The sequence below is a fragment of the Mirounga leonina genome, unplaced genomic scaffold (genome assembly GCF_011800145.1).
Source record: "Mirounga leonina isolate KUSES-001 unplaced genomic scaffold, KU_Mleo_1.0 Mir_54, whole genome shotgun sequence".
Classification (NCBI taxonomy): domain Eukaryota; kingdom Metazoa; phylum Chordata; class Mammalia; order Carnivora; family Phocidae; genus Mirounga; species Mirounga leonina.
This window is the reverse complement of record NW_023270812.1, coordinates 4199950-4224174: the sequence shown is the minus strand read 5'-3', so window position 1 is coordinate 4224174 and position 24225 is coordinate 4199950. Positions and strand designations below refer to the sequence as shown.

Sequence of the window (24225 nt, the reverse complement as noted above, 5' to 3'; positions counted from 1 at the left end):
CCCGGGTTCAGGCCCCCAGCTTAGGCCCGTGAGAGCAGGAACCAAGCTCGTGACTCGCCACCTGCTCGCCGAAGACCGTTAAAAGCGAACACGCGGCACTAGCTCAGAAAGCCAGCTTTCCCGTGAAGGGCCCGCCCTCTCTCGTCACACCCCAACTCCAAGCCCCGCCCTACCGTCCACTTTTTCTAGAAGGCACTAGAATGTGCGAAGGCGCACGCGCAACCCGTGCCTGGACGAGGGGAGGAGAAGCTTCAGCCGAGCACCTCCTTCCTTCTCCCGGGCAAGATCCTTACTTCCGTTCTCCTACCCTCGCGCCCTTCTAATTCGTTCTCTAATTGGGCGAAAATGCTGAGCCCGCCCCCTCCCGGCTCCTCCCTTCCTGCTCTTCCGCACTTTTCGCTCCCCCCATCCCTTTTTTCGTTCCCGTCCTGCCCCGCGGCCGGGCGGGGGGACCGGTGTTCCCAGCAGTCCCCGCGGCCTCGCTCGGGCCGGTTCCACGCCTTAGCCGCCACGGCCACCGCCGCCGCCGCCGGGCCTAGGGACCCAGACGCTGGTTTCCCGCAGTGAGAGTGAAACTCGACGTGTACCCCGCCGCGAAGATGGAGGGGCCTTTGTCCGTGTTCGGAGACCGCAGCACTGGGGAGGCGATCCGCTCCCAGAACGGTAAGGGCGAACAAGGCCTGGGCCGGGCCCACGGCGGTGCGCGGCTGCGGGCGCGGTGCCTTCCCTTTCTCTCCCGGGGGAGGGCCTGGGGTCCGCCACTTCGCGGTGGGCGGCAGCGCCCTTTCCCCGCAGGCGAGGAATTCCGGAGAGCCCCGCACGTTTTGGGGATGTGTCCCGCTGCGTGTGGTGGGCCGCGGGTGCCCGGGCCCTGGAACCAGAAAAGCGCTCCCGGGCCTGGAGAGCCAGCTCCCCGCAGGGACACGTGCCGGTCACGCCTCGAGTCCCCTTTGGTCCGGGTGCCCTGCGCCTCTCAGGTTCCGATTGTGACCAGCATGAGCGTGTATCTCAACCTTTGCGCCTCGTTTTAGGACCATTAGCCAGAGAAGACTAGTCTTAATTGCTCGTTTCGCTGAGGAACGAATGGCCGCAGTCCACATGACTTGCCCCTTGTACCCCATTGGTTGGCCTCTGCAGTAGATGCCGGGTGCTCCGTGTCCGGTTCCGATTCTTACCCGCCCATCGCTGACAGGTTTTGACGGTGCGGTTGGTTGAGGAAATTTCAGTTGAACGTTAGCCTACGTGGTACTTAAAGTGGGTTTTTCCTAGCAAACGGTACGAATTAGGCATTTGTTGTTGTTGAGCCTCTTGAGAGCGCGTGCACGTTGAATGTATGGATGCCTGCCCATCTTATTTTAAGTAATTAAGGATAGATGTGTAGATTTGGGAAATCCGGAGGCTGTTGGATGTCATTTACTCACTTTAAGCTCGAATGGCTAGCATTTGGGGCAGTGGATTTAATTTTTTTTTTTCATTTCTACAGTCATGGCTGCGGCTTCCATTGCCAATATTGTAAAAAGCTCTCTTGGTCCAGTTGGCTTGGATAAAATGTTGGTGGATGATATTGGTGTAAGTACACCTGTTTGTTACTTTAAAGGAAAATAACAGTGCTTAAGCAGTTAGCTATGTGAATTCTCTGTTTTTATCACAATGCTGGTATTGGAAGGTGTGGTAAAGGTGATAATGGATTTGTGTTAATTTAAAGGATGCCCTGTGTTTGCCAGTGATGGTGTTGTCTTTTTTCTTCCCTGCAAATTTCTTAGGATGTAACCATTACTAATGACGGTGCAACCATCCTGAAGTTACTGGAGGTAGAACATCCTGCAGCTAAAGTTCTTTGTGAGCTAGCTGATCTGCAAGACAAAGAAGTGGGAGATGGAACCACCTCAGTGGTAGGTAGTTTGTCACCTGGTAGATGGCTGTAGATTAGTTGTTTTCCCATAATTGAACTTGCGACAAAGTGAAGCCATAACCAAGTCATTTGTTTCTGAGTCAGAAATAAGTTATATACTTAAAAGTGAGAAAATTGAAGTTGTTTCTGGCATAATGATTCAGAAACAGAATTTGAAAATCAGTACTTACGGCTAGTTTGTAGAGATAATATAGTTGACTCATTTTAAATGTGGATTTTCACAAGTTTCATGAGTTTTTCAGCTACAACAATATGTATACATCGCATACAGAGGGTTTTTTTTTTTTTAAAGTTCTGTTTCTGTGTTGCCTGGGTGGCTCAGTAAGTTAACGTCTGACTCTTGATCTCAGGGTCCTGAGTTCAAGCCCCTTGTTAAAAAAAAAGTTTTCTTCTCTCACTACCTGAAACTTAGAAGTTCCTAAAAATCTTCTCTTTATAGCTAGCTAGGGGAAGAATGTTACTGGTTTTAAACCAAAAAAAAAAAAAGATGTTTTATATTAAATGCTAATGGGCAATCTTGAGAGTTCACAATGGGAGTGCAAGAAAGTAAACATGAAAAATAACATGATACAAACTTCTCAGGATCATCCAGCAAACTGATGTAGTGTGCTTTGTAGTATAGAAACACTACTACTTGGTAAGGAGCAAATAATAGTTTGCTCTAAAACAGGCAGTGGTTTGTGGGGAAAATGTTTATATTTCTAGATTAAACTTCAAACCATGAAAAAATGGAATCTACCTCTTCTGAAATAACAAAAATAGTTTCTAAGTAACTTGTTTACAATATTATTAAAAATAAAGTGATTATAATTTCCCCAGAAGAAGCAGAGTTTTGATTTTTTAATGTCTTTAGAAGAATGGTTTTTTTTATTTTATTTAAATTCAGTTAATTAACACACAGTGTGTTATTAGTTTCAGAAGTAGAGTTCAGTGATTCCTCAGTTGCACATAACCCCCAGTGCTCATTACATCACATGCCCTCCTTAATGTCCATCACCCAGTTACCCCATCCCACCCACCACCATCTCCCCTCCAGCAACCTTCAGTTTGTTTCCTAAGATTAAGAGTCTCTTATGGTTTTTCTCCCTCTCTTTGTCACCTTATTTTGTTTTAACCTCCCTTCTATGATCCTGTTCTGTATCTTAAATTCCACATGAGTGAAATCATATGATTGTCTTTCTCTGATTGACTTATTTGGCTTAGCATAATACTCTCTAGTTCTATCCATGCCCTTGCACATGGTAAGATTTTCTTTTATGATGACTAATATTCCATTGTGTGTGTGTGTGTGTGTGTATACACCACATAGAAGAATGGTTTTTAAAATAAACCAAGTAATAATCTAAAACAATATAGATCATAGAAGTAGTAAAGTCTTCAGTTGGTTCCTGTTGAGCACTTAATCTTTAAAGGTAGTAGATGTGTAGTTCTCTACTATTGTTCTGCAGAACTGGTTTATAAGCCAGAACAGTTTTCAGGCTCCTATCAGCCTTTGGCCATTCGCATATAAAACACTGTAAGGGGCACCTGGGTGGTGCAGTCGGTTAATTGACTCAGGTCATGATCTCAGGGTTGTGAGATCTAGCCCCTTGTCAGCTCCATGCCTCCTGCTTAAGATTCTCTCTTCTCCTCTCAAAAAAAAAAACTGTACAGTTATTTTTTTTTTTTTTTTTTCAGATTCCCAGTAAACAGTTATTTACCATCATAAGCATTCTGGTTGATAAAGCTAATCATTTTAGTGTTGTTTTTACATACACATTGCACATGTTGTCAGACTAAGAGCGATGAATGTTTTCTCAACAGGTTATTATTGCAGCAGAACTTCTTAAAAATGCAGATGAACTAGTCAAACAGAAAATTCATCCCACATCAGTTATTAGTGGCTATCGACTTGCTTGCAAGTAAGCTTGTTTGCATTCAGAGAAAATTTTACAGTATGTGATGTTATAGTTGTAAACAGTTTGTGTTGTTGAAATGTTAATGACTAAATTTTATTTTGAAAAAATGCTGTTCTATAGTAATACTTGAAGTAAGAAGTAGGGTAGTGTGGTGTTTTTTTTTCCCATTTGACTACCACATTTTCTCCCAATAATAGATTTTGGTGGCTATGCTTATGGGATATATTAAGACTGCCATGATCTGAAGAGGGAGGATTTATTTGTGTCCTCCTCCTATATGAAATGGCCAAACAGAAAATTGGTGCCTAACACATTTTGACAGTGATAAAACAAAAAAGCTTGAGTAGTGAATTTATAAATGTTTTCTCCCACACACTTCAAACAGGGAGGCAGTACGATACATCAGTGAAAATCTAATTATTAACACAGATGAACTTGGAAGAGATTGCCTGATCAATGCCGCTAAGACATCGATGTCTTCCAAAATCATTGGAATGTATCCTTGTGATGGTTCAATCAAGTTTAGGCTTTTTTGAAAGCAAGATCTTGGTTAGTTTTTGTGCTGAGTGATAACTGTATTAAAATTATTTGCTCCCTTCCTTGCTTTTCTAGGGGGAGAGATAATAAAGTGTCATAGTAATATGAATTGCAAGCAATGATAAATAGTACTCCAGTATTTTGATGGCATAATTAATGCTTGTTTCTTTGATGAGATTGCTAAAAGAAGTGCCTTTGAATTCCCTTGATTTTTGTGTGCACCCATTGTCCATTCCATGTCTCTTGTTCTCCTTAACTTTTGGCTTAGAAGTGGTGATTTTTTTGCCAATATGGTAGTAGATGCTGTACTTGCAGTTAAATACACAGACGTAAGAGGCCAGCCTCGCTATCCAGTCAATTCCGTTAATGTTCTGAAAGCCCATGGGAGAAGTCAGATGGAGAGTATGCTCATCAATGGCTATGCACTCAACTGTGTGGTGGGATCCCAGGGTAAGGCTTAGGATTTGATACTAAAGGCTAAAATTTGCTTTTTGTGGACTACATACTATATACGTCCTTTAGGTGAGCTATCCAAGACTAGCACTTACTGTTCTTTAGGAAAGCCCAGGGGAAAAGGAAATTGTACATCTAGGTTTTCAGTTTTGCTTGTGTAACTTAAGCACATAAAACTTAGGAAAAATGCAAGTTAAACAAAGTACATGGGTAGAGGCCATAAAAATTTGTAGGGTTAAATGTAATAAAAATGTAAATTTCTGTCTTTAAGGATAGTATAATTTAATATTTCTCACTACTTTTATCCTGCTTTAAGAATAGCTGTATTTTTAAATTGTAACATTGTTATAGTTCTTACAAAAGGATTTAATATGTTCAATTATAGGCATGACCAAAAGAATAGTTAATGCAAAAATTGCTTGCCTTGACTTCAGCCTGCAGAAAACAAAAATGAAGCTTGGTGTACAAGTGGTTATTACAGACCCTGAGAAACTGGACCAGATTAGACAGAGGTATGTTGAGAGTTTATTTTTGACCTTTGAAAGAGGTGTTTGTAAGTTATACTTCTTTTAGAGCAGGTGACAGTAAAAAAAGTATACTAAAAACAAGGAGTGGGGCACCTGGGTGGCTCAGTCAGTTAAACATCTGACTTGGACTCAGGTCGTGATCTCAGTGCTGAGATGGAGCCCCCTTATGGGCTCTGTGCTCAGCAGGGAGTCTGCCTGTCCCTCTGCTGCCCCCTGCCCCCCCATGCAATCTTTTTTAAAAAAAAAATAAAAAGGAAGGAATGTTACACTTCCTAGGTAACAGCAAGTAATCAACCAGTTGCCAGGTAGCAGAGAATGGTGATGATGCAACTGGATTATCTTAAGTGTGGGTGTCTTGGAGGACTTGAAAAATTAATTTTTATTTATTTTTTTTAAACTTGGTTATTTTTGGGACGCCTGGGTGGCTCAGTTGGTTGAGTGTCTGCCTTCGGCTCGGGTTGTGATCCCGGGGTCCTGGGATTGAGTCCTGCATCAGGCTCCCTGCTCAGTGAGGAGCTTGCTTCTCCCTCTCCCTCTGCCTGTCATTTCCCCTGCTTGTGTGCTCGTGCTCTCTCTCTCTCTCTCTGTGTCAAATAAATGAAGAAAGAAAATAAGTAAATAAGCTTGTGGTTTTTTTTTTATTTGAGAGGGTGGGGGGATGAGCAGGGGGCGAGGCAGAGGGAGAAGTAAGCTCCCTGCTGAGCAAGGAACCCGATGCGGGCCTTGATCCCAGAACCCTGGGATCATGACCTGAGGTGAAGGCACATGTTTAACCGACTGAGCCACCCGGGCATCCCGAAAAATTAATTTTTAACCGAAGTCAAACTTCTGCTGGAAAGTTAGAAAATGGTGGTGGCTTGGTGTTTTAAGATAGATTCGGTGATAAAAGTACTATGAAAATTTTGATTCTGTGTGTGATTAACATTAAAGATACATCCAAGAATGTAATTCCTCAGATAAGCAGTATAGCGTTGATTGCATGCTTGCTGTACACCAGGTGCTAGGGGATACTACATGGTTATGGACTGGTTAGCGTGCTAGAGAGCTAGAGTTCAGTTTGACTGCCTGCTTCCACTTGACCCGTATCGTTCACATATTTTTTTTAATGGTTAGTTGGTTTGTTAAAAAATAAACAGTAATTGACCCAAACCTACAAGAAATCTTTGCCAAGAGTCAGGCATGCTGTCTCCTTTTAGATCTGCATATGTACTTTTTTTCTTCCCGATAAACTGAAATTGTCCTTTCTTCCACCAAATTCCTCTAGTTTAAGTGTTCTCAAGCTGCATCTTCCGTTACTAGTTCTATTCCTTTCCTTTTCTAAATTCCAGTTGCAGCCCCTTTGTAGCTCTCTTAACCAGAAATAAAAGCCGCCTGCTCCCGGTACCCCCTATCCTTCCCCATCTCTTCACAGCTGGATGTCCCAAGTTTTTTATATAAAAACTGTTTTCTGATACTTTATTTCTCATGTTCTCAGTTCTGTTCTGTTCTCCAGTGGAGGACCATTTGCTAAAGTCACTAGTGGTGCCTAGGGTAAAATTCACTAGACACTTTGAATCTTCATTTGACCTTTATCCAGCTGGTTGACTACTCCCTTGGAACACTTGGGAGAGGTGGTGAGTGGCTTTGTGATACTTCCCTGTCTGTATTTGTCTGCCTGGGCAGCCCCGGGGTCTGCTCTGCTGTCCCCGGGATAACTCCTTGTCACTCCTAGGACTTCAGATACTATTTGTGTTGGAGACTTCCAAATCTGTTTGTCTGAGCTCCAGACACCTATGAACACTTCTTATGCATCCCAAAGTCAATGTTTAAAACTGAACTTAGGGTGGTACCCATAAATCTACTTTTGCCGTTTTAGTGCCGTTTTTTGCCCTTGGAGAAAACTAGGAAATATTCTTAACTCCTCTTTGTACCTCGTGCCTTTCTGTCTCCTAATCTCTAATCAAATCTCTTGCCAAGGCTGTTGTAGAGGCAGCCAAGCCAAGCTGGTCACCTGGGTTTCACGCTCTTTTTTTAAAAATTTTTATTTATTTATTTACTTGACAGACACAGTGAGAGAGGGAACACAAGCAGGGGGAGTGGGAGAGGGAGAAGCAGGCTTCCTGCGGAGCAGGGAGCCCGATGTAGGGCTCCATCCCAGGACCCTGGGATCATGACCTGAGCCGAAGGCAGACGCTTAACGACTGAGCCACCCAGGCGCCCCAACCTGGGTTTCACTCTTGTCCCCTCTCCCAGACTGTTTTCCACACAGCAGCCATGTTGACCTCATCACTTCCAAGGGCAGAGCTTTTTGTAGGTTTCCCATTGCTCTGGATAGATTTTAATTTCTTACATGTTTTTTTCGCTGTGGTCTGGCCACACCTGGAACTAAGATCCTCCAAACTCTTACCCTGCTGGTCCTTAGTAAGGTTCTTCCCTCTGCCTGTGACATACTCTCAGCCTACTGGTTTTGACTGGTTAATTTTTTACTTATTTTTTAGCTGGTCAGTCTCTCAAAGCAGCTTTTCTTTCTCCTTCGATCTAAATTCTACTCTACCCTGAGTTCTGTACTTGATCTTCCTGGGCCTTAGCATGGTTTTGTGTGTTTGTAGGACTCAGACTGTAAGCTCTAAAGTTAGAGCCTGAAGGATGTGCTTGGCTTCGCAGCTCCTGCCCACAGTGTGGCATCTAGCTCAGTATTCTCAGGGAGGTTAATTTGAGGTTCATCTTGAATTCATTTTACTTTAAAAATTCTTTGAATGGTGGGGCGCCTGGGTGGCTCAGTCGTTAAGCGTCTGCCTTCGGCTCAGGTCATGATCCCAGGGTCCTGGGATCGAGCCCCGCATCAGGCTCCCTGCTCCGCGGGAAGCCTGCTTCTCCCTCTCCCACTCCCCCTGCTTGTGTTCCCTCTCTGGCTGTCTTTCCCTCTGTCAAATAAATAAAAACCTTAGGGGGGAAAAAAATTCTTTGAATGGTAAGTGAGATTATTTCAGTGATTGGTATTTTGCCTTCTTCAAATCTGTTTCCCTTCCCCATACATAGCTTGCTTATGATTTCCGTCCTGTGTCTGCCTGCCTCTTGGCAGGCTCGCGTGAAGAACACAGGGGCGTCAGATGCACCTCTTGAAAACTGAACTCTTTCTCATCCTGCACCATTTTAGCCCAGGAACCATTGACTGACCCTCCCCATCACCTCAGCTATAAACTGAGACTTCTGTTCGGACCATCTGTTCTCATCAGACATGGTCTTTGATCTCCATTTACCACCTCCTTACCTCACTCCTCCATCTTGCCAGTGCAGTCTCCACCCTGACGTCAGGGGATCCTTTTGAAGACAGATTTGATAATACTCTTATTTAAAAATATTAAACTTGCTAACTAACAGTCCACACTCTAGCATCCCTACAAAAGGTTTTCCGTTTTCTGGTCCTACTGGCCATTTCAATGCTGCACCCCTCTTAACTCCAGACTTTCAGGCTTTCGTTGTCTCACCTGGCAGGCTGGAGTCTGGCCTCTCACCATCTCTGCATTCCATTGTAGTAACACTTTTTCAGAGCATGGTTGACACACCCTTCCCTTCCTGACCACAGTGTTTGGTTAGGAACTCCCACTGGGTGGGGGAGACAAGTGATAATTTTAAATTATTTGAACTTTTCTGTAAATTGATTTAAATTTTGGTCACAGAAGGGAATGTTTGATGTAATTTAATGTGCACTTATTTTGTGGAAAGTACTTGATGGAAGATAGAACTAGATTAACAACACAAAAGATAACTTTGGGTTATCATATCTTTGTAGAGAATCTGATATCACCAAGGAGCGGATCCAGAAGATCCTGGCTACTGGTGCCAACGTTATTCTAACCACCGGTGGAATTGACGACATGTGTCTGAAGTATTTTGTGGAGACAGGAGCTATGGCAGTTAGAAGAGTTTTAAAAAAGGACCTCAAACGCATCGCTAAAGCTTCTGGAGGTAGGGCTTCTGTTGGCTCCCAGCTGCGGTGTGTCACCAGCGTGTCTCTTTATGTTGGGATGTTCTCACTGAGCAGCTTCAAAAACAAAGTTTTTACTTACTCCCTTAATGCTTTGTGCTGCAGATACATCTTACAGAGCCACTTTTCATGTTACTGGAAAAGTTCTTTAACTGACTGAATTTCTTTACCTCAAAATGACATAGTTCCACGTTAGGATAAAAGGACAGCGGTTTGTCTGATGCCTGACTGCAAACCTTAAATTTGCACCTATACATTGCTTTTATCATAAATGTTTCTGAATTTAAGACAGGATAGGAAAACATTCATTGGAAAACCATGTTTACAGATCTTTGTCATCATTTTAATAGCAACTGTTCTGTCAACCCTGGCCAATTTGGAAGGAGAAGAAACTTTTGAAGCTTCGATGCTGGGACAAGCAGAAGAGGTGGTACAGGAGAGAATTTGTGATGATGAGCTGATCTTGATCAAAAAGTAAGCTGCTTTCTAAATTACAAAGCTGTACAGATTTTATTAGTGAGTAGATCACCTTCCCATTGATTTGCTGCTCTAGTCTTTCAGTGATAGGAGCGGTTATACGCATGGGAGAGAACAATGTTAGGCCGTGGTTAATGGAGGTGGAGTGACCATTTCATCTCCTCTGCGCAGCCCAGACACTGCTTCTCTGTGTCTGAATGAACTGTGTGAGCAGGATTCAGTTAAGGTGCTTACAGTGAATTTCTGTGTAGATTTATTTTATAAAAGTACTGATGTCAGAATTCTTTATTTTTTTGAATAGCACTAAGGCTCGTACATCTGCATCAATTATCTTACGTGGGGCAAATGATTTCATGTGTGACGAGATGGAGCGCTCTTTACATGATGCTCTTTGTGTGGTGAAGAGAGTTTTGGAGTCGAAATCTGTGGTGCCAGGTGGGGGTGCTGTAGAAGCAGCCCTTTCCATATACCTTGAGAACTACGCAACCAGCATGGTAAGAAGATCTAATAATGTGTCTTTTTCAAGAAGGGCACGGGACACCATCCCTGGCACTTGGTTGCTAAGGCCTTCTCTGAGGCCGGCACTGCTGCTGTGGGTTTTGTGAAGACAGCTCGTTGTCTTTCTTCTCAGGGGTCTCGGGAACAGCTTGCTATCGCGGAGTTTGCAAGATCTCTTCTTGTTATTCCCAACACACTGGCAGTTAATGCTGCCCAAGACTCCACAGATCTGGTTGCAAAGTTAAGAGCTTTCCATAATGAGGCTCAAGTTAACCCAGAACGCAAAAATCTAAAATGGTAAGCATACAGTTTGTCTCTTTCATGGTCATCCGTGTATTCTATGTGGTAGTTTAGCTTTGTTTTAAATTCAAGAAAGGTGATAGCTAGTGATTATATTAGCGTGGGTGTATTTTAGTTAGCATCTCTGATTTCCAAATCTCTTCCTGCTTCTCTGGGTAGTCCCTGTACCTATACAAGGGTCCCAGAGGCAGAGGGGGATTGTTTTGGGGTGATCTGAATCTTCTGAAGCTGTCCCTGTTTAAGATGTTAAATGATGTTTAGAAACAGTATTTGTACTATCCTCTAACCTTTCTACAACTCCTTCAGTACTTCTCATTACTTGTCATCAGCTACTGTAGTCTTAGAGGTCTACCATAAGGTCCCAACATTTTCCAAGATGAACATTTGAGTGGAGTGGCCAGATTTAAAGAGCTGGAATGGGATTGGTCTACATTATATAAGAACCCGTTTATCGTTTGTTTTTTTTTTAATTGCAGGATTGGCCTTGATTTGGTTAATGGTAAACCTCGAGACAACAAACAAGCAGGGGTGTTTGAACCAACCATAGTGAAAGTAAAGAGTTTGAAGTTTGCAACAGAAGCTGCAATTACCATTCTTCGAATTGATGATCTCATCAAATTACACCCTGAGAGCAAAGATGACAAGCATGGAGGTTACGAAGATGCCGTTCACTCGGGAGCCCTTGATGACTGATCTGCTTTCTCTTTTATTTATAACAATGTTGGATGCACTTCTCTTGTTCCTCGAGTATTACACATTAAAAAATAACAAGCTGTCAAGCCTTGGGTTCTTACGAAAGATGTTTTCCATCCTCACTTTGGTCCTGTGATTTCACATACTGTAATTTAGTACCTTTTTAGTTTAAAAAGAGATTAGGTTCCAGTTGAGTTTAGGCATGATTAATTGTTAAGCAATTTCATCCTCTTTGAACACACATGGCTATGCCCATCCCACCCCCGATGCACAGGGCAGCAACACCACGGTGTCCACCCATCCGCTCCATCGTGTGTAACAGGGTAACAAGAATCCGACAGCCAGATGCTCCAAGAGGGTGGCCCAAGGCTATAGCCCCTCCTTGAATGTTGACCTAAGAGGGAAAGGATACATACCATTTATTCTCTGGACATAGGGTAAAAATCCTAAATTATCTTTTCCCTTTTAATGTTACACCAGTAAACTGTCCTTTCAAATTCCACTTTTATTTTAACTGCTTAGGAAATTTATACCCATGTGACATCCACCCTACCTTACCAGTTTAGAAGAGTCACAATGCTCTGTTTGTGTCAAAAGTGAGTGGAGTCCAGGGGTTTCACCCTGGGAAGCAATAAAATAACCAATCCCAGCAGGAGCTTCCCAGTGTCCGCCCAGTTAACGAGACGGCCAGTACCTGCCACACTGTGGAGCTCTGTGTACCTAGGTTTTGCTGTTTACAATCAAATTTGCATTGCAAATGTTCACCTGCCTGCTGTCCTGGGGACTGCCTGCTCAGGCTTACCTTCTCTGGTTTTAATCCCAGTTCTTTAGTTACTGCAACAGAGAGGGCTGCAAAAGCTTCGTTGATCTCAAATATGTCCACATCCTCCAGGGACCAACCTGCTTTTGCAACCTAAGGGAAAGAGTAATGGAACAGAGGTCTAAAAACCCAGGTGGAATCTTTCTTGTAGATACTAGAACAACAGACTGTGATATTAAAGGATCTCTTAAGGGTTCCCACATGAACCTAGTGATACCAATTCTAAGACTATGGATAAAACATTCCTCTGGATTCTAAAAAAAAGTTTTGAAGCCAGTAACACGTTAAGCGTAGGTGAGATGATCTAGGTGATTCATCAGTTCCGCTAAAAAGCGTTACGATCCAAATGTTCTCGGCTGTTTTTGGCAGGGAAGGAGACTATAGAGATAAAACTACATGAATAAGCTCATTGAAGGCTAATGGGAAGGCTTTCATACAAGAGAAACAAAGCAAATGAAATAGGATCAGAATAAACAAAAGCTCAACCTTGGCATTTTGGAGTGGAGAGGATCTGAGCCAAGGTTTAAGAGGCGGAACTGAAAAGGGAACTACAGGGTGTTGGTCTGGTCCCAAAGAGGTTCGTTCTACCAACAAAGAACAGGTGCTAACATTCAGAATTAAACTCACAGCTTGCTTTATCGCTGGAATTGGTCCTGTCCCCATAATGGAAGGTTCCACACCTACTTGTGACCAGGAAACTATCTGTGCTAACGGTGTGAGCCCTCGATTCGCAGCCTCTGACTTCTTCATAAGAACCACAGCTGCAGCACCATCATTTATTCCTGTAAAATACGAACGTCTTCATTTCTGAAATGCTCATTAATTTGAGTTCTGTACCTGTGTCTACTTTCTCTAACACCTGGACACATGCGTCCAATTATTCTTAATACATCTTGGCAAAGTCACGTGCCATAATTCCTGTTTTACAGTGTAGTTAGAAATGCGAAGTTTGGTAATATGACCTAATTGACCACAACATTCTAACCAAAGGAAGTGGAAAGCTTACAAGACTGGGGGAGGGAAGAGTAATGAGAAGAAATGGGAGAAAGAGCCTTGCTCTCACATAAGGCATTGGGAGTTTCTGGTTTCGGAAAAGCATCAAGGTAGGAGATGAAACTTTGGTTCCCTAGTTTGCTTTTTCATTTGTATGTCTAGTTAGGATGTCAGGAAGTCAAATTCATTCTTTAATACATAGGTTAAGTCGAAAATAGGGCGATGATAAGTAATGATCAAATACGAGAAACTACATCTTCCCTTCAAGCAACTAAAGGTCTTAGCATAATTTGTACATAAATAATAAATGAAATGAAAAAGGCATTAATTTGGTAGACCTAGCAGAAGATGGTATTCCCCCAACTGCCCTTTGGGAAATCTAACCTGAAGCATTAGCTGGGGTGACTGTCCCTGTTCCATCTGTAAGAAAGTAAGGCTTTAACTTTGATACGGCTTCTATGTTGGTCCCATGGCGAGGAAATTCATCTGCTTTCACTTCAGTAAGACCTGAGCAAAGGAAGATGAATTAACCAAAATTAGTACAGAGATGGCCGTGAATGTATTAGGAATGGCGGAGTTCTCGAACATGATGCGTGAGGCTTCAGATTTGGAAAGGTTTATTTAAAAATTTATTAAAAAATACTTGCATTCCAACAGGAAAGCACACATAAAAAAGTTGCATGTTCAAACATTTCATAAGCACTGTCCTCATGAGATACTTTTGAGTGTTTTCCACATCCACAGCCCCTTCTGAGGAAGGCAGTTCTTCGTGCAAAAGGTGGCTAAGGTGTGGGGCGTAGGACTTGCTGGTTACAACCGACATGATGAGGGAACGTCAAAGGCACTCTCCTAAGGGTTGGACATAAGCGATGGCACTTACGGGCAACAGAACAGTTTTCAGTAACAGCTCTTTGACCGGAGCATTCCATATTAGATAACAGCAAAGGACCCCAAAACATGCACCCTCATGAAATATGAAATGTATACAGACACATACAGGAAGTAATGGATGTTCTGAGGAGACTGAGCCTGGAGGGGCAAAACGTCACTGTTGCCTCCTAACGACCATGAGCCAATGCTCCAGTTTCTCACACAAAACCTGCTCCATCTACAGAACGGTGTGCACACTCTGGGACCAGGGGTGCTCGGTGCTGACACAGTGTCCCATGTTCTTTACCCCCCAGCACCCCATAAACAAGACCCCCACCCTGCCATTTTCAGGCGTATCCAAGATCAATCTTTTCTTTGCAACCCAAAAGACATAACTAAGACACGATGTATAGACATTCCTGTGTATTATTTCTTGGAGTATTACTCTTACCTATAAATAGGCACGCCAATGTTCAAACCATTACAATCTATATACTCACCTTTTCTAGAAGATACGAAAACTGGTATAATCTCTTTGTCAAAATAGCCAGCTTTCTGCGCACTTTCTGTCCTGTTCTGGGACAGAACTGCAAACTTGTCCTGATCTTCTCTGCTCACTTGCCATTTTTTGGCTACATTTTCAGCTGTGAAAGAAAATAATAGTAATAAAGCAAAAGACAAACATTTTCAGGAACTGGCTTTTAGTAGCTCAGGTTTTTCACCTGAAACCGAGCACTGCACCCCCCCCCCCCCCCCCCCCGCCAAGCAGGCCCGCTGACAGGCTGAGACAGTGCTCTGCAGCCGTCTGGCCTCCCACGGGCGATGAATTCAGGGAGGCTGCAGCGACTCTTAAGAAGTCATTTTTTTCTTTGCTTCCTTCCTTCTCTTTTCCTTTCTTTTTAACCGTCGACTTTCAGAAATGTCCTTCATGCAGATTCACCAACTGTTTATATTTCTGCCCCATTTACTTCATCATTCTCTCTCTGAACCATCTGAGAAAAAGTTATAATCATGCCTCTTTATCCCTAAATTTTAATTTCGTTGTATATTTCCCCCAAATGGCCATTTTCTTACATAAGCACAGCTCTCAAAATCAGGAAATTTAACACTGACACAGGCCTATTATCTAATTCTTGGTCCATATTCCAGTTTCACCTTGTGTCTCAGGGATGTCCTTTGTGGCTAATTTGTATGTTCAGTCCAGGATCACGCCTTGCACTTCACTGGCAATCTCTTTAGTGTCTTTTTATTGGAACAGTTCCTCACACTATCTTTGTGTTTCTTCACCTTGATATTTTTGAGGAGCAGGGGCCAGTTCTTTTATCAAATGTCTCCAATTTAGGTTTCAGATTTCCTCAAGATTAGATTAAGATTTTGCAGAAAAGCAGGTATCCCACTGACATGACCTTCTCAGTGAATCTTATCAGGATACTTGTGATATTAGTTTATCTCAGGTGGTGTGAGCTTTGATCACTTGGTTAAAGTGTCTCTACACTGTAAAGTTACTATTTTTCCATTTATAATTTTTTAAAAATTTTTATTTATTTGAGAGAGCAAGTGAGAGAGAGAGAGAGCACAAACAGGGGGAGGGGCAGAGGGAAAGGGAGAAGCAGACTCCCCGCTGAGCAGGGAGCCAGACGTGGGGCTCGATCCCAGGACCCTCATGACCTGAGCCAAAGACAGATGCTTAACTGACTGAGCCACTCAGGTGTCCCTCCATTTATAATTAATCAGGAAGTTACGGGAAGTTATTTTGACATTATGAAGAAATGTCTTCTTCCTCATCCAATTTCACCCACTACTTTTCACATTCCTGATTTTCTTATTGCATCCTGAACATTACACAGTTGCTATACTGTTGAACATCTGGATTTTATTATCTTTAGCAAGCATACTGAGTTTCATTCCCACTAACATACTGGCAGATCATCTGGATCCTTTTGAAGCTTATTTTTTTAAGCTTATTAGTTTGTGTCTAGAGTAGTCTTTACTCTGGGGCTAGAGGAACCCTGCCCCTAAACTGTGGTCTTTCTGAGATGTCAATGGAGTGTCCAGTGGGTTCAGTAAAGTTTCTACTCTGCATGGTCAGAACTCCTATGTCTCCAAGTAATCAATTCACAACTCCCTAGCAGCTGTTTCTACTGGACCTGGTAGGGTGTTGTCCTACACATGCATAGCTGAGTATTTGACCCAAGAGATGAGGGAACCCTTATGGAGATTTCTGGAGCTCCTTTCCTAGCTTCGTTCTCTCCAGTACTCTGCCCCTCAAACTCCAGGAATCTCAGCAGCTCCAAACTCTGACCTCGGCCTCCCCAGTTCAATGGCCACCATCCCCCCAGGTAGAAAGTCAGTGAGAGTGGAGTTTTCCCTTCTTTCAAGAATCTCGGGGCGCCTGGGTAGCTTAGTCGGTTAAGCATCCGACTCTTGATCTCAGCTCAGGTCTCGATGTCAGAGTCATGAGTTTAAGACCCACGCTGGGCTCCACGCCGGGTGTGGAGCCTACTTTAAAAAAAAAAAAAAAAGAATCTCAGTCTTGCAACTGACTGCATTTGAGGTAGAGGTGGGGTTGGTGTGGGCAAGTCCCCCACTCTCGTCCAGGGGAGCCCTAGAGCAGCCCCCTGGGGAGGGGACCCCAGAAGAAGGGCAACAAATTGCTCTGGGTGGGGGAAAGCGAGGTGCTCTGCTAACCTGCCCCTCCCTCATCACGGGATTCTGTGGGGCAGAAAGAGGGAACTTGAGGCCCCAGTGCCCTGACAGGAATCTTCAAACAGCTCTCTCAACTTTTTCGGATGTTGCCCAAACCTGGGGTCTATTACTTCCCCTGGGCCAAGATCCGGACATGGGCACACTGAGAACATTCAGCAGGCTGTGGCTGTGTGACATGACTCAATCCCGAATGACCCTGGGGGCTCAGCATGGATCTGACAGCACAGGATCCTGGTCTGCACCAAGTTGGTGGAGCCGTTCCAAGCCCAGTTAGACTCCCAGTACCTTGTCCTTGGGGAGCTCGAACACCAGAAACGGAGGAACATGTTCCTCTATATAAATCTAGGAGGCAGGGTTTCCCAAGGCTGACAGGAGGAAAGAGCTGATAGGCATCAGACGGAGGCTCTGTGGGGAAGCCCTGACTGTGTGGAAGGAATGCATCTACCCTTGCTAGAACAAGCCCTCCAGGAGCAGAGGAGGTACCAGCAAGAGAGTGGGAGCAGTTCCTGGCAACCGTCCCCCACAACCTGCTCCTGAGGCCACGCCCACTGGAGATGCCTGCATCACTGTGGAGAACATGCAGGACCTTCCCCAGAGTGACAGCCTTTGTCCAGAAGCAGAGAGAAGGGGAGTGGGGGGTGGCTGCTAATTTGGATTGTTCCAGACACCCCCTGCCAGGAGCCTGCAAGAGGCCGAGCTGTGGGGTGCTGGGGGCTGAGCCTTGAGTGGGAATGTGGAGGGTTCTGGAAGGTCCTCACAAATAAGGGCCCCAGCAGCGTGTAAAAAAAAAACAGAATCTCAGGCTTATATGATTGTTGGTCAGTATTTGAAAACAGTAGCTTGGGGCGCCTGGGTGGCTCAGTTGGTTAAGTGACTGCCTTCGGCTCAGGTCATGATCCTGGAGTCCCTGGATCGAGTCCCGCATCGGGCTCCCTGCTCAGCGAGGAGCCTGCTTCTCCCTCTGACCCTACCCCCTCTCATGTGCTCTCTCTCAAATAAATAAATAAAATCTTTAAAAAAAAAAAAAAGAAAACTGTAGCTTGATATATTTTGACCATTTTTATATTTGTCTATATTAGAGAGTCTAGTCTTTACTAATTACTACATCATGGCCTGAGTCTTTTTTTTTAAACGCAACAGAAATTTATTTTCTCATCTCCGATCAAGGTGTGAGCAGGTCTGTTTTCTCCTGAGGCCTCGCTCCCAGCCGCCTTCTCGCCAAGTCCGCACACGGTCTTTCTCCCGGGCTCACATCTCCCGTATTTCGTCCTCTTCTTACAAGGACGCAGTTAGACGGCATTTGGGGCCACGGTAAAGGTCTCGTTTTAACTTAATTACTCCTTAAAAGGCCCTAACTCCAAATACAGTCACGTTCTGAGGTCCTGCGGTTTGGGCTTCAACATAGGACTTTTGGAAGGTCGTAATTCCGCCCGTAACACCTCAGAAAGGGCTTGGGAGCTGGATTTTCAGGGACAGCCTCTGGTGACGTTGAGACAGTCAGCTGTTGTAACACACTTCGAGAACCCCTGGCCTGGCCTCGACGACCAGGAAGACCCCGGCCCGGCGCACACAGAGGCTGCCGGCGTGTGGCCACATTCTCTAGCCATCCCTGCTGCTGCTGTAGCTCACGGGGGCCAAGACGCCTTAGCTCCTCACTGCTCCTCTGCCTGGACACACACTGTCCCCTCTGCTTAGACTCTTGCTCTTTCCCCCACTTTCTCATCTGACTTCCGTCTGACTTCTACTTCTCCTAGACCCAGAGCCACTGCCACCTACATTTAAGGGTGTGTAACCTCTCAGGGCTTGTTTCTTCAACTAACTCTACAATGAAATGTTCCTTCTGTTCTTGAGTTTTACATTCCAAAAGTGGGAAAGACAGGAGCTCGTTGGATTTTCTGGCTGCTCCGCTGGTTCACCTGGACCGCAGGCGACTAAGGCAGGCCGGGTGGCACAGCACAAAGGCAGCGTGAGGCACGAGAAGTACCCGGTCATCTCTGATAACCGCCTTGGCCACACAACCGCGGTTCGTGGGCCCTCGTTTCTTCCCACAGTAAAATGGGAGATTGCTCAGAGCTCGGGAGCCCCGCCCACCTCTAACCTGCAAAGGTCAAGGAGTCACAGCGGGGGGGACATGCTATTTCCTCAGTTGGGCTCAGCAAAGCGGAAGGAGCCCTGCCATCTGTGATGCAGAATGATCAGGACATGGTCGCTGCCCTTCAAGAGCAGAGAGCACCTGCAAAGCTGACAATTATAGGATCTCTTGTAAACCTTTCCGCCCTTGGTCTGTTTTCGGCTGTGTCTGCCTTACCTGTAATGCCCATGTGGTAGCTGTGGAATGCGTCAGTAAGCCCGTCACAGAGTATGCTGTCGGCCAGTGGCATTTCCCCAATCTTGACTCCTGCCCTCAAATGAATCAAGTGAGGAGCCTGGAAACAAGAAATACAAATGGATTTAGGATTGTTTGACACTAGTCCTCTCCTTAGGATCCCACCCAAAACTATCCAGTGGTTCCTCAGTCTTCACCTAGACCCCCCTCTGTGACCCACAATTCTGGCCCACCCTCTTCCCCACCCAGGGTCTGGGGCCTGAAGACCCTTGGAATCAGAAGACTACTCTATCCTGCCTACTCCTGAGAAGCTGTTACTCTCCTACCTACCTATTTCCATTTACCGCCAAATCTCTCCATTCTGTGTCCTATTTCCTTAAGGACCTCATTTATTCTTTCCAAAGAGGCAACAAGTTATCTGTTAAATGAGGAGCTCATCTAAAAGCATAAATGATGCTAACAGTGTGTCACTTATTTTGATAAAAGACATAATGCCTATAATGAGAATAATCAGGTTGCCTAATTAACTAATGGGAAGGGATTTCTGGGTGGGGAGCTTCTTAACTCCTACCAATTCAACAGCAGCTATAATAGGATGGAAACATTTGGGAGTCAGAAGATCTCTATTTGAATTCTGGCTCTGGGCCTCAGTTTCCGGATCTGTAAATTGGGAATGATACCACCTACCCTCTGAGGGCTATTGTGACGGTTATGTATAAAAGCACCTTGTGAAGTACCACACAGACACTGGTGCAGTCCCTTCAGTCACTCTGATCCTGTTTAGTACCTTCAACTTACCTCCTCCTGGGCCTCAGCAATTGCTGAGCAGAATCAGCCTCTGTCTAGGGGATCCCCAGGTCAGACCCCGAACTGCCTGTAGGAAGCAGGGGATATACTTTTTCCTTTTCACTGCCGTGCCAATTTGAGGGCTGGACCTTGGTGAAACAAATCCCGCCTGGTCCTCTTTTCCACATTCTATGCTTCCAAAAGGTCAACTAAATTGGGTCCCTGGGGTCCTCCTCGTCAAGTGCAGGACAGTAAGTGAAAACATCTGCTTTTGACTTTTCCCCACAATGAGAAAAAAATTTGAGATGAAGGATACCAACTGACTAATGTTATAGGTTTAATTCAGAAAATATTTTATGCTTTGGTAACATTTTAGAAAAAAGTATATTCTGTTCCAATCACACTGGCTGATGGGCTTTTTCTACAACCTGGATCTCCCATGCAACTTGGAAGACGAATTAACAACCAGGTAGAGGGACACCTGGGTGGCTCAGTCGGTTAAGTGTCTGCCTTGGGCTCAGGTCACAATCCCAGAATCCTGGGATCAAGCCCCGTGTCAGGCTCCCTGCTCAGTGGGGAGCCTACTTCTTCCTCTTCTTTTGTCCCTCCCCTCCCCCCCCCAGCTCATGCTCTCACTCTCTCTCAAATAAATAAATAAAATCTTTTAAAAAATAAAAATAAAACCATCCAGATAGGGATTCAAAGTTGAATCCATTTTTTCAGGGTTTACTGTTTGGTTTCAGCTCTTCTATGGGTCAGTTTACTCCGCTATGGCACGGACATGAGTTTATTAGTGAGAGGTGAGTGACAGCCATCTCTCCAGAGGCCTTACCTTGCTCATACTTTCCATGCCTCCTGCAACCACAATGCTGGAGTCTCCTATCCCTACTGACTGGGCTGCAAGGCACACGGCTTTTAGGCCTGACCCACAGACCATTTGGCAGCTCCATGCTGGAACCGAGTAAGGGATTCCTGCACCCACACTGGCTTGTCGAACAGGATTCTGCCCACAACCTGGCAGAGGGAACACAGAGACCTCACAGTAATCAAGGAGAAGGGCAAAATATTTAGATCAAAGTGCACAGATATTAGATTAACAACTGGGCTCCTGTCACTTCCCAGTCAAGCTGAACCAAGCCACACTCCCAACCAGACAGAAAAGGCCCATGTCCACTCTATACTTGCCACTCTAGCCCCTGAATATGGATTATCCTTTGCTTGTGGACATAAGCTTTCTTTTCCACAAGGAAGTTATTAATATCATAAGAAGGAAATGTTCTTCTGGTGATCTTTTGACAGAGCTTGAATAAGCACACTCTCTTCTAAACACAGGGCAGAACTTGGGCATTATTCATGTTTCTAACTAGGGCTATGAGCTTCCATGATCATGGCTTAAGACATCTAGCATGGTAAGAGGGTTAAAGAGGAAAACTTCTTCCCTTCCTTGATATTCATCACACATGGTTAACCGGTTATGTAACAAGACATGTACAAAATCAGAACTGACAAATACCTTTCTATAATTCAACTGTGGGGACTTCCTTCAGGGAATGGGAAGAAATACATTACACATATAATCGTAGCAGGGAAGAGAATGGAGTGGAAAGTTTCAAATATTCTCAGTACCCATTGTCTATTATCAAAGGATCAATACTTATACAGTGGTCACTCTGCTGCCAATTTCAGATACACCCACACCTAGTACCTTTCCTCAGTGAGTTTGTTAGCAAAAACCAGCACATGGGTCACAGACAAAAATTTAGAGATTATATTCATCACAATGTTCTTTATCTGGGATTAGACTGGTAGCCCTGAGACTGAGAGTGAAAACAGATACAGGAGAAATTATTAAAAAGAACGAGGAGCACCTGAGTGGCTCAGTTGGTTAGGCAGCTGGCTCTTGATTCTGGCTCAGGTCATGATCTCAGGGCCCTGGGATTGAACCTCAAGGCGAGCTCCAAGCTCAGCAAGCAGTCTGATTGAAGATTCTCTCTCTCCCTCAGCCCCTCCCCGTGCTCATGCACACACACTCTCTCTCAAATAAATAAATCTTAAAAAAAAAAAAGGAATCAAAATACCTCTGAATTAAACTCATAGCATGTTAGTTAATAAAAAAAAGACATTATTTAAGGCTCCTGCTTTTGAAGCTACAATTAATTACATATGCATTTAAGTAAATAACTCCTTCATAAAAATATTATGTGTCTATTCATAACCCCCATCTTCAAGGTAAGAAATGAGTGTTACACATAATTAACTAATAGCCTGGCATTTAGCAGAGTATGAGTTCCATGAGAATGAGGATTTCTATCTGATATGAACACTGCTTATCCCTAGTGGAAAGAATAGTGCCTGGAGCACAGCAGGTGCCCAGGTAGTATTTTTACAGGATTGTGGAGGGCACGTAGGCTTAAGGAGCCGGACAGGTGAGGGTTCAAATACTAGCTGCACTTCAAACTGTGCCCCTGAAAATCTCATTTAATCATTTGCAGAACAGATAATACGATTCAACGGACTTACGGAGAGGATTCAATAAAGCAATGAAAGCACTAAGCAGAGTGCTTTAAAGGCCCAGCATTCAGCAGGTCCTCAATGAACATAGCTATTATTTGTATTTTAATTATGTGGAGATACTAGAGAGGACAGATGTGGAAGAGATAACAGAGAAACCAGCATGACGGACCCTATGGCAACTAAGTCTGAATCGTGGGTCTGGGAAGGAAGGAGGATGTGGGCTGAAGGCAGCCAGTCTGAGAATATTACATATTTTAAAGCCCTTGAGAGTCATGACAAAGTGGTAGGCTCCAACTTTATGGCCCCTAAGGACAATTTGAGAAAGGATAATCGGGAATTGCAACTACAAAACTATCAAGTGAATATAACAAAAAATGGGCCAGGTCTCAGACAGGGTAAGGACAAAAGTTGGTTGTAAGTGAGCATTACCAATTACCGCTAGGAACAATTAGAATTTATGCTACTGAGTGAGCATGAATCTAGTTGTGTGTTTGTTGTTGTTGTTTTGAGATTTTATTTATTTATTTGACAGAGGGAGACACAGTGAGAGAGGGAACACAAGCAGGGGGAGTGCCCCTCATGAATCTGGTTATTAATAACCAGGAATTGTCAGCGGTCACTGGAACCAGAAGTGAGACTGGAGCACTCTTGGTGACTCACCTGTCCCCACCCAGGGAGTGACAGCCCTGTGAGGAGCAGGAGGTGAGCCTTATGGGGCCCGGGGCAAGGACCTCACCTGTGTTGTTGGAGCCCTGTCGCCAGCACCTGGCACAGTGCAGGGCACAAAGGAGGAATTCACACATTTGGGCTAGATGTGTGGCACTTTAGGGGCGTATGCAGGGCCGTGTGTACTCTTGATGGGTGGGCTGGGCCTGGTTCTAAAGAACGAAGAAGGCCGTGGAGGACGGTGGCCTAGTCCAGGTTCATCAGAAGACGCCTAGGAAAGTCGCACGGCGCTAGGCTGGACAGTAGCCAGTGACGGGGGCTTGGCAGGGGGGCAGCAGGAAGAACCCCGACAGCGGGAACTCCGTGAGCAGACCTCCGGAGTTAAGAACTTCAGTTTCGGGAGCGGGAGGGGTGAGGGGGGCGTCGATGGGCGGCTTCCAATGACCCTGACCTCCGCCGGGACCTCTGAGGAATTACCTGCTGCCAAGACGTGTCCAAATATGACCTCCGACACCTCTTCGGGAGCCACGGCGGCTCTCTTCAGGACTTCTTTGATGACGGTCGCGCCCAGGTCATGGGCAGGGACGGAGGCTAAGGCACCATTGAAGGAGCCTAGGGAAGAAGGGGAAGCTCGGGCGATGAGCACGGCGCCCAGCGCGGCTCGAGCGGGCACGGAGCGGACCCGCGGGAAACCCACGCATCCATTTCCCAAGCGCCAGCAGATGCGCTCGGCCCACGCTTCCCTAACAAAAGGGGTCCACAGTCCCGCGCGCCCAAGGGCTGTGAAATCTCCACAGCGCTAAGCACCGCACGGCAACTCTCAGCAATCCTCCATTCGCCAGCGCGGCCCCGCTCGGACCACCCAGCGACCCCGCCCCTGCGGCCACGGGCCGACATGGTTCCTCCAGGAGCTGGCCAACCAGAGGACTCGAAAGAGAGCGCCTACCTTCGCCAGCCAATGGGAAGGCAGGGCGGCACGGTGGTTCTACCCGGGGACCCAATCGGAGCACGCGAGGCGGAGTAGGCCTCAGCGGGCGAGGATGGGGTGGGGCTGCCGGCCGGCAGGCCCGAGAAGGCGCGGAGTGCCGGTGCCGGGGCATCCCAGGGGTTCCGGGGTCCCCGCGGCTGGACCGCCGCCGGCCACTTACCTATGGCGGTCCGAGCCGCAGAGACGATGACCACGGGATCAGAGCCTGCACTCATCCTGCCGCACGACCACTTCTCGAGCTGCTGCCGGCCTGGCGCGGCGGGCGAGTGAGGCAAAACCTCGCTCGGCCGCTGA

At 45.4% G+C, this 24225-nt stretch overlaps 2 protein-coding genes, 2 non-coding genes and 1 pseudogene across 4 annotated transcripts; 4 read left to right on the top strand and 1 right to left on the bottom strand.

The window, feature by feature from the left end:
- The first annotated feature begins 420 nt into the window (after positions 1–420).
- LOC118001864 (T-complex protein 1 subunit alpha) lies at positions 421–11351 on the top strand. The gene is made up of 12 exons (XM_034992045.1): positions 421–663; positions 1484–1569; positions 1764–1892; positions 3716–3813; positions 4196–4306; positions 4616–4797; positions 5186–5312; positions 9100–9275; positions 9645–9768; positions 10073–10265; positions 10403–10566; positions 11046–11351. Exons 1-12 carry the CDS (start codon positions 600–602, stop codon positions 11260–11262), a joined length of 1671 nt encoding a protein of 556 aa, XP_034847936.1. The 5' UTR covers positions 421–599; the 3' UTR covers positions 11263–11351.
- Positions 3971–4110, top strand: LOC118001875. The gene has a single exon (XR_004676867.1). It is a non-coding gene; the product is annotated as a small nucleolar RNA SNORA29 (small nucleolar RNA).
- Positions 9824–9953, top strand: LOC118001873. Its single transcript, XR_004676866.1, has one exon. It is a non-coding gene; the product is annotated as a small nucleolar RNA SNORA20 (small nucleolar RNA).
- Positions 11256–24225, bottom strand: LOC118001865 (acetyl-CoA acetyltransferase, cytosolic). The gene is made up of 9 exons (XM_034992046.1): positions 24092–24225; positions 23421–23555; positions 20596–20777; positions 18960–19077; positions 14446–14589; positions 13460–13582; positions 12710–12864; positions 12065–12175; positions 11256–11656 (listed from the first exon to the last, which is right to left on the bottom strand). The coding sequence occupies exons 1-9, from the start codon at positions 24144–24146 to the stop codon at positions 11486–11488; spliced, it is 1194 nt and encodes a 397-aa protein (XP_034847937.1). The 5' UTR covers positions 24147–24225; the 3' UTR covers positions 11256–11485.
- LOC118001867 lies at positions 16564–17279 on the top strand (annotated as a pseudogene).